General features: G+C 36.0%; 1 protein-coding gene across 4 annotated transcripts; it reads right to left on the bottom strand.

Moving 5' to 3' along the window:
• Positions 1–5,513: 5,513 nt before the first annotated feature.
• On the bottom strand, positions 5,514–8,194 carry LOC9308172 (membrane protein of ER body 2). Of its 4 annotated transcripts, none has more exons than XM_021023309.1 (6): positions 7,837–8,194; positions 6,988–7,650; positions 6,849–6,908; positions 6,457–6,642; positions 6,248–6,309; positions 5,514–6,157 (listed from the first exon to the last, which is right to left on the bottom strand). In XM_021023309.1, exons 1-6 carry the CDS (start codon positions 8,072–8,074, stop codon positions 5,693–5,695), a joined length of 1,674 nt encoding a protein of 557 aa, XP_020878968.1. In that variant the 5' UTR covers positions 8,075–8,194; the 3' UTR covers positions 5,514–5,692. The 4 variants fall into 4 exon arrangements, with proteins under 4 accessions (XP_020878968.1, XP_020878970.1, XP_020878969.1 ...); XM_021023311.1 differs by having other exon boundaries at positions 6,988–7,638; positions 7,837–8,193; XM_021023310.1 differs by having other exon boundaries at positions 6,849–6,902; positions 7,837–8,192.
• Between the last annotated feature and the right edge of the window lie 1,760 nt (positions 8,195–9,954).

Here is a 9,954-nt window from a genome sequence, read left to right on the forward strand (position 1 = left end):
AGAAGAGGAAGAGACAGTGTGTGTGTGAGAGAGAGAGACGGGACTAATGGGTGTGAAAGCTTCGGGCACACGCAGTTTCTTTATCACACGTCACCACAATACTTTCTTCTTTTTATTTGTCGTCACATCAAATTACCCTAAACATTGTATTTACATTTATATCTTTAGCATTTAATTTGATATTTTTTTGAGTAAAAATTGGGAGTATAAAATCGTCTTATTAACTTATTTTACTGACATGATATATGTGGACTGTGTGTATTGATCAAAATTTCTTTACCTTTTCTTTCTTTTTACAAATAAAATAAAATAAAATCCATTTTTTTAAGTTTTAATGGCTTTAGTGGAACAACGGGTTAACTAGCTTGGTTACAAGTTACATCAAATATGTAAAGACTAAAAGTTGTTGTATATGCATGGTTCACAACTATCAGTTTATCAGTTTGGTTGGAATTTTTCAGAGTGAGATTGGTAATCATAGTTTTAAGATGGCAATGGGGAGTTGGGCAGGTCAATGATGTTTATGATCAATAACGCACTATTTGAGAAGTGAATTAAATTCTTTAAACAATAGTTATAAATATAGATAATTTAAAAATTAAATACTACAGGAAAACAAGCCTTTTGCGACTACTTTTTGTGACTCTTTTGTTGGTCGCAACTATTTACGATGATATTGTTACCATATAGTGACTCTTTAACGACTACGTTAAAAGTAGACGCATATTTGTCGCCAATTTACGACGCCAACGATTAGTCTCTGCTTAGTCGCCAATTACCGACCATTTTGCTACGATTTTAAGACCGGTCCAAAAAAGGTCCTATTTTGCGACTAATTTGGGACGGAAAGAACAGGGTTACAAAACATCGTCGCTAAAGGGTCACAATATAGGACTTATTTGTTACTTTTTTTTATCGTCACAAATCCGTCGCAAAGATCTAGTGACTATTTAGCGACTAATACCTGAGACTGGGACTCTTTTCTCACCTATTAGCGACTCCCGATATTTAGATAAACATTTACCATGTTAGATTTTGAATTCTCGTAATATTAAATGTGTTTAGTATGATCTTAACAATTATAGACAGTGAATACATCGTATGCCATACAAAACTTCATGTTTTCTAATGTGATCTCAAATATCTAAAACATTACATAATCATATAAGTAATGTTTACTAATACTTTGGAAATGTCCTAAATTCATTGAATTTCATGTTTTCTCTAATATAAATGATTGATCTTGTTGTGTATTGTAATATTATTGGTTCTAACACTATAAATTGATTTTCTTTGGTTCTAAAACTTTTAAATTCATAAGAATAGGTTTGTGACCCTTAAGAAAATCGTCACAAAACGGTAACTAATTTGCGACGGAAACTTATGAGAGTTACAAATAAGCCTTAAATTACCCACATATATGCTACTTATTTGCGACTAACACCTGAATTTGAGACGATTTTGTAACCGTTTAGCGACGCTCGCGATTTTATTTTGAGATTTACCAATAGAGATTTCTCAATATGTTAAGTTTCAAGGTTTCTACATTAATTTGAACTATTGTAGGTATTGAATCATTCTAATAGCTTAAGTTTTATATGATTTATAGAAACATTACATCATAAACTTAAAACAAACTCATTCGACACTTAGTTATTGTCGACACTTAGTTATTATCGACACAACTCTTAAACAAACTTCTAATCATAAAATTATATCATAAACCAAAATTTAAATATTAATCAAAACTAAAATCCAATACTTAGACGACTATCTAACAAATCTAAAATAATGTCTTGTAACTCATGAGTGTCGTCACAAAAGTGTCACTCTATTGCGACCGACTTGGGACCGGTTTGTGATTTTTACCAAAATTTAGGGTTTTCGATTAGGCGGCAATTAATCCCTCGTGTTTTTTTAGGTGCGACTAAGTTGACACGGTTTTGCGACTCCTTTTCTTTTATTTCTACCACTGCAAAGTCACAAACACAAACACTTAGCTTCTTTCTTCGATATCTCCGCCTCTTTCTTCGATTTCTTCGATTCTTCCTCTTCCATTCTCTTCGATTCTTCCTCTTTTCTCATCGATTCTTCCTCTTTTCTTCGATTCGATTACTCATCTCTTCGATTCCTCTTCGAAGCTTCTTCAATTTGTTCCTTCTCTCTCACTCCTTTCTCTCTCTGTTCTCTGTAATGGCGCCTGCCGGAAAGGGGAAAGCAAGTAGAGGCCGTGGTGGTGGGAGATCCGGAGTGAATGCAGAGAAGAAGGGGCCGACGTGATGCTGAGATTCGATCGAACCTACATGCCTCTCTTGCTTATGAAACTCGAATTGAAGATTCGTTCTCTTTGTGGTCTCAACAAGCCTAAGTGTATTGAATGCGGCAACGTCGCTCCAGCCTCCAGGTAAGTCCCTTTCTCTCCTGCCCTTACTTAAACCAATTAGAAAGACTTCTATTGTTTAAGCCTATTTTGAGAAAATACAGTAACACTAACCTTCACTCTGTTGTTTTTTAGTATTCTTCCTTGAAGTGTGTGGAACAATGTTTGACTCTCACTATGGATTTTTTTTTAATTGAAAATGGTAAAGATAGGGATTCTGACGCAGGTGAGTCCCTTTGATTTTCTGATAGTTTTTCATGAAGTGCAAACATGAATTGTTACCTAGAGGAAACCATAGTGAATTCTTTAATAGCAAACATTAATCCGGTTTAGTATAAGCAGTGATCTTTGAAATCTGCAGACTTTCATGTGGAAGATTCAAAAATAACATTGAATGTTTGTTTGAGTAAACAAGGAGAGGGAGGGGAAATATTTTTTGCAGGCACACAATGCAAGAAACATATGGATACAGATTCAAAGCCAGAGGTATAGATGTTACTTCTTTTTTCAATTTGCTTCAGTTGGATTTGTGATCCGTTTAACTGTCTATAGGTAAGCTTTTTACTTACCTCTCTATTTGACGTTTTCAGCAACTAATTTGCATATCCAAGAAGCTTTTTTTTTCTTCATAATTTAGGGATATATTGTGTTAGTGTGTAAACATTTATCTAAATTTGCATATACACGAAGTAATTCATATATATTTGCATATACTAGATTTGACAATCAATCTTTGTTTTTTCACAATCTCTGATTTTTGAAGTGACTTGGATACTGAGAATTTTTGTAACTATGCTCTTCCTTTTCAGGTCAGGATCCTTCACTCGCTAAATCATCCAAACATACTCAAGTTCTATGATTGGTAAGACTTACTAGCTAATATCCACGACATGTTTTCTTGCAGGCCAATTACTCTCACTCTTCTTTGAAAAAACGCAGCTTCTTGTGTTCTCTGTGAAGTATGTTCTTCATGGTAATTCATGGTCTCTAGTTAAGTTGTGTTCGCTTTTTTTTTTGTCTCAGATTTAGCTGTAGTAGGCAGTGGTAAGAAACTTTTCTGCTCCAAATACCTTTTCTAGCTTATCCATTCCCTGCTTTTTTAGATTTTGTTTATTCATTCTATGAAGAGAATGCTTGACGTGATGCGGAGCAACAAGCATCTCAAACTCGGATTGCAAACTTGGAGAGGCTTGTTATGTATTGGAAAGAGAGTGATCCTGCCTTTGCAGCTTTTGTTGCATCTCAGCCACAACCAACTGCACCAGCCAACACACAAGCCCCCAATGCAACAGCCACCGCCAATGCACCAGCCACTGCACCAACAGGAACCGTCGCAGCCACAACAACACCTTCTTCATCCTTCTAAGTGCTTTTGTACTTTTTTTTCTCTCTTATGAACATGATGAATATTGTTAATGTTTAAGGTTATGTAAGGCTTTTGATTACATTAGGGCTTTTGGTTAGCAACATTAAGGATTTGATTAGCAACATTTGGATTTATATGAATTTGATTTTGTTATTTTTAGAATAAAAATATAGCTTATTTGCGACTAATTAATAGTCTCTCAAAACCCAAATTAGTCTCAATTAAACGACTGTAATGTTTGTCACTAATTAGTCGCTAACTAACAGGCGTAGCTAAGACGTCGTAAATATACGACTCTTAATGCCAGTCTTTATGTCGTCGCTTATCTACGATGACATAAATAAGTCTCAATACCGTCACAAATATGCGACTACAATGCGACCATTTAATTTAGTGACCGTTTTTTAGCGACCAACTTTAGTAGTCGCAAAGAAGTCGCAAACAACGATTAGCGACCGTTTAAGGACTCGTTTGGGAGTCGCAAAAGACATGTTTTCTTGTAGTGAAGTAACAACCAAATAAGGGATTTTGTTTGTTGCAACAATTAAACTAGTTTAGATGTTGATATTTTTTTTGCTATTAATCTCAAAGATTTGAAAAATCAAAGCAAAGAATAAGAAAAATACATGTGACTAGTATGAAGTATCAGTCTAAAAAGGCTAAAAACCCTAACTATTTTCATGCGGTTTTTTTCATTCCAAACTCTAACCCCGTGCATTTATCAACCCGAACCCACAATATTTTCAAATAACAAACCTGAATTATATAACCGTTAGCCAATTTCAACATAATTTTTTTTGTATTTGTTAATGTCGATTAGAAATTTTAAGTCGTAATTATTTGTTCTTTTCGTATCCGAATCATTCTTTTTATTCAATTGACTAACGGTTACATAATTCAAGCTTATTACATTATTTAATAACGGGTATATGTTGAAATTGGCTAATATTTACATAGTTCAGATTTCTTATTTGAAAATATTATGGATTCAGGTTAATAAAAGCATGGGGTCAGAGTTTAGATTGAATAAAACCGCATAGAAATAGTTTTTGAAGAACGACATGTAAAGGTGAATAAAGCAGAGAATCCTCATCAGCTTCATCAAAAGCTTCTCAAACTAAAATGTTTGTCAACGTTTCCTTCCCGTCCACGAGTGCATGGATCACGTACATCTTTATTATTTTAGTTTGAGAAGCTTTTGATGAAGCTGATGAGGATTTCTCTGCTTTATTCACCTTTACATGTCGTTCTTCAACAAACATTGGTCGCCTTAAAAGCTCTTCAAACTAAGTTGATTTTGGCCTTTTTCCCCTACTCTCCTTGCCTCACGCGTAGGCAGAGATTTATGTTGCACACTCGTCTCCATGGTTAGTCCACGTGGATCCGACTCCTCTCCTTTTTCATTTTTCAATTCAACACCAAAAATCCACATCATTTAAACACTTATTCGAGAACTTAATTACACTCATATATCCGATAATGGAATTTTTTATTAACACTCCCATTATAAATGGGGATAAAACGAGCGGTTAAAAGTATTTTCTGTGATAACTTGAATCGGAAAATGATAAACGCATTATACTTGTTGTAGTGATTGCCTATTTTCTAAGCATGTCCAATTGTCCTCATATTTGATATCCTCCCAAACCTCATATTGGCTTTGTCAAAATCGTCTAGATTTAAAGATACATGATGATATGATGATACAACGACAACAAAACTATTAGTTACTATATGATTTTAACTAAACTCAAAGAGAATCCATCATCAAAGAAAAACCTCAAACATCTTTATTCCAAGAAAGCATTGGTTTTAATTTTAACCTTTAACTCTTTACAAAGTCCACTAAGCGTATTCCAAGATAACGGAAAAGAGATTTAGTAAGTAATTAGAACAGAAATATACGACGCTGGTCTGACCGGTTCTTAGTTCCACCTTTCACTACATTAAAAGGAAGTAAACCGGCACTCCTCGGGTTTAGTTCCATAACATGGTGAAGTTATACTGATCTGGTCTAAACCAACCAAACTGAGCTTACCGGTATACTCTCCCATAATATCTCCGACAAAGTATGAAATTCCGCAAGAAGCAACAACAGTAGACGTATAATAAGCCGCAGATTTGAGATAAGCTTTAGTCAATTCACGTGAGTTTGGCGGTTTTCGGACATAGACCTTGATCATACCGAGCAAAATCACGCACAGTAGAGAAACCAAGAAAACCGAGATGAGCTTGTAGTTCTTGATTCCGGTCTCGTAGAAAGAAAATGCGTAAACCAATGGAGGCATTATGCCGAAGAAAATGTAAGACATCACCGCTACTAAGATATGTATCCGGAAATTAGCACGTCTCCCTAACAATTCCTCGTACCGATCTTTCTCTTGATCTGAACTGTTTCTTAGATCTTGAAGCTGCAAGAAAAAATCAGAACCGGTTAAAACAAGAAACCGCAGAAGCAATCTGTGGTGCGAGACAAAACGTTTTTCGGTTCAAGTAATTACGTTTTGAGCTAGGACGATGAGCCCACCGGCCAAATTTGCGACTGCAAGAGCCAAGATATTCACTGAAACAACAAAAAATTTAATAGATGAAATCATTATATAAAGTGTTTATTACTTTTATAACAAGGACCAATCTGATGATTAGCCAATAAACTAATCGCTCGCATTTGTTTGCTAAATAAAAAAGAAAATGAAGACTGGAGACTTACTGGTGGAGGAACCGGAGGCAGAGGCCGAGGATACAACGCCGAGGCTGGTGATGGTCTCAGTGAGACCGCCGTAGACAGTGCTCTTTAACAACTCAACGGCGAATCTTTCTCGGTCCGGTTGAATTTGTGTCGGTGATTGTGTGGTGTTTATACTATTCCTCATGATCACCTCTATACATTCTTCAACTGCATATAATTTTCAAATTTTCTTTGAATACAAAATAAAAATACTTCTATCGAATATTCAAATACCAAAGCTCCTATAAACATTTTTCTGCATGTTTTCATTAAAACCGCTGTTGAGTTTTCCCAATTCGGAATCAATTTGTCTAGTCCGGTTTAGGTGAGAGAACTATTAAGTAATATTTTTGTTTCAGTTCACGATAACATACCTGGTTCCTCAACTGGTTTTCCCGTGATATAATCAAGTTGTAAGAACCTTGTTCCTGAAACTTAGAATCAAATTTATAAGATCAAGCAACCGCGGATATAGAATTGATTCAGAACCGGTTAAGAAAAAGTTTGATTTACCTAACCGGATGAAGTACTTTAGACAAGCCAAGCAATTGAAGATAATTCCCTCCTCTTTATCTTCTTGATTATCATCCTCAATACGAGTCTCAGGGACATGAACCTTAACCGGTGGCTCCATCTCCTCAATGTGGCTTGGTTCAACGACGGGTACATCGGGTTTCAGATCCGGAGACGAATCAACGTGCTTCCCTCGTTTTCTTTTCTTGAGAATCACTTTTCTGGTGATACATGAGCTACAGCTTGGACAATAGAGCTCGTACTTTTCTTGTGTCGCAAGCAACTTCTCTAGATTTGACTTCTCTTCTGAATCCGATGATGATCTCTCCTTCTTTTCTTCATCCTCTTCTCCAAGCTCGTAGTTTTCTTGTGTTGCAAGCAACTTCTCTTCTGAAACTGATGATGATCTCTCGTTCTTTTCTTCTTCTTCCATCTCACAATCTTCTCCGTTCTGTTGCCTTTCGTTTTCTACTTTTGGTAAGTTTGTAGAGCTCGACTCTAACCAATTATTACCATTTTCTTCGTTTGAACCGGTTCCTTGGTTTGAACCGGTTTCATTGTTCGAACCGGTTTCGCTCACAGTAGTCTCGAGTATTATTGGATCTGAACTGGAAAATAGCGATGATGTACTTTCACGAACAGACGTGTTTCCTACGAGAACAACTAAGATTAAAATAAACGAGAGATTGATCTACACCGGTTATGCAAAATTGTGTCCGGTTGGAGAATTAGGGGTAATTTAAGAAATCCTAAAAGTAGTAGACGCAATTGAAATTTAAGAGATATAGAGGTACCAAAAATTAAAAGACAAAAAAAACATATATGAAAATGACAAGTTGACTAATGAACCTTGTTGAGCTTGAGATCCATCATTGTCCTCTTCGACTTCCACCTCTATCTCGGTGGTGTTGACCGGCGCCGGCGCCGTCGCTGCCGCCTTGAATCGAAATTCTCGGGCTGGAACATTATCCTTACCAAATCTATAGCTCTCAAGAAGATCAACCAAACATTCTGCATCTACGAGTTCTTTGTCGCCGTCCTTCAATTCGGACCAGCTTGCATTAACTGGTCCGTTTGACTTTTCCATATCAATCCCAATGTAATGAAACCGATGCCAATGTTCTTTAATGAGATTATGAGTTATGAACTTATGATGGAGTTTTCAGATTTGTGACTCTTTTGTTTTTCTCTTTCAAAAAAATACAGGTGTGCCTTTTATCCACTCCAATCATATAAACTTTTATATACATAAATAATACCCACGAGGAAAGCACGAGGGGTTAAATATTTGTAACGAATGACTTCAAATCCTTATCTAATAATTCACAAGTCATTTAACTATTAACTGCAGCTCTCTCCATTTGACATGTGACTTAAGTCTTAAATTTTTATCTTTTACCTTTTCAAACAATTAAAATTAAATTTTACTTTTAAATAGAAAAAAAAAATTACGACAAAAATATTTTTTTTTAAGCAATCGGTACCCCTCTCTTCCCTCCCTCCCACGATCTCAATCTCTCCCACCACTTTAATTAACGAATTTACTGTCGTCATCCATATAAACCAAAAGTAATAACATATGCATTACTTCTTCTTCTTCTCTTTTTTTTTCTCCATAATCTTAGTTCCTCCATTCTTTCTTCTAAATCCTCCAATAAAACTGCGAGCAACTAAGAAACGTAAAAGAGAAATTATCGACTTGTCTCTCTCGACATTTCAAACATTGGACGAGTTTAGTAACATCAAATCTCTCTGGTTTGTTTTCTCTTCCATGCATGTCTTAGATGAGTGGGTCTCTGATTTTGTCTGCCTGAAACTTTTCTTTTACTTTTCGCAATACGTTTATTTTTCTTCCCTTTACTTTTCTTTCGCTCTCGGTTTCACACTAACTTGAAGATTTATGGTTGTGTCAGAATGGCAAAAACAATGAAAGCTGAGGCGTTCGCGTCGGCCTTCGTACGTGGTGCCTAATGTGAGGGAGTCCACCAATATGACGTTAACATCCGACGTGACGGATCTTAACCGGCTACGTTTGGTCCACCTAAACGTGGGTATGATATTGATATCATTGAATCGTTGGCTATGCTTTCTAGATTTGTTGCATTTTACTTGGTTTATCTTCTCACACTTTCTTTGAATCTTTATTTTTTTTTTGAACAAGAACCATTTTATGGAATAAAAGGAACGCTTACAACAGAAAACCTGCAACTTAAAGCAACAACAAACGACACAATCAACTTTCTTTGAATTTTGATGTGTTCATTGTTCTTAAATATACTAATTAAATGATTTTGGTTTATTGTCATCAGAGATGCTTGTAAGTGCGGATGAGGTAATAATAAAGTGCATAAAGTAAACGAGAAAAGAAATTTGTTAACGAGGTTCGGTTTTTCCTACTCTCCGGGACCAAGTCCAGATTTCGATTTCACTAGAACAAAAAAGCAAATTACAACCAATTCGCAAACGCGTAAAACAAGCCCAACTCTCTTGATTTAGCGCTCCCTTCTATAACGTGAAACCTTAAGGATAAATCTCTACTCTTAACTAAACTCTCCTGAGCCTAGATTTAATCAGGATAACCTAACCCTAAGCTAAACTCCCCCTGAGTCTAGACTTCAATTCTCCAAAGTTTCTCGAACGACCACCACACACGAATCGTCACACCAATGAACCAAATGGTCACCAAAACTCTCCAACAAGAACCTTCAACACCAACACACAAATAAGCTTGATCACACAAGCACAAACCCGCGAAACTACGTCGCACACGATCACACACACAATCTCTCACATCGAATCTCCTTGGGATTTTTACTCTTGCAAATCCGCTTTCTCATAAGGTCACGTCCCCCTTATATAATAAACAGAAACTTGCACCTCAAGTTCTTCCAATCACACATAAGAGAAAGTTTCTAAATCCCATAAGAAAAAGGTTTTCCTTTTTGCCAATTTCCTTTTCACTTCAAG

Source organism: Arabidopsis lyrata (genome assembly GCF_000004255.2).
Source record: "Arabidopsis lyrata subsp. lyrata unplaced genomic scaffold ARALYscaffold_6, whole genome shotgun sequence".
Lineage (NCBI taxonomy): Eukaryota > Viridiplantae > Streptophyta > Magnoliopsida > Brassicales > Brassicaceae > Arabidopsis > Arabidopsis lyrata.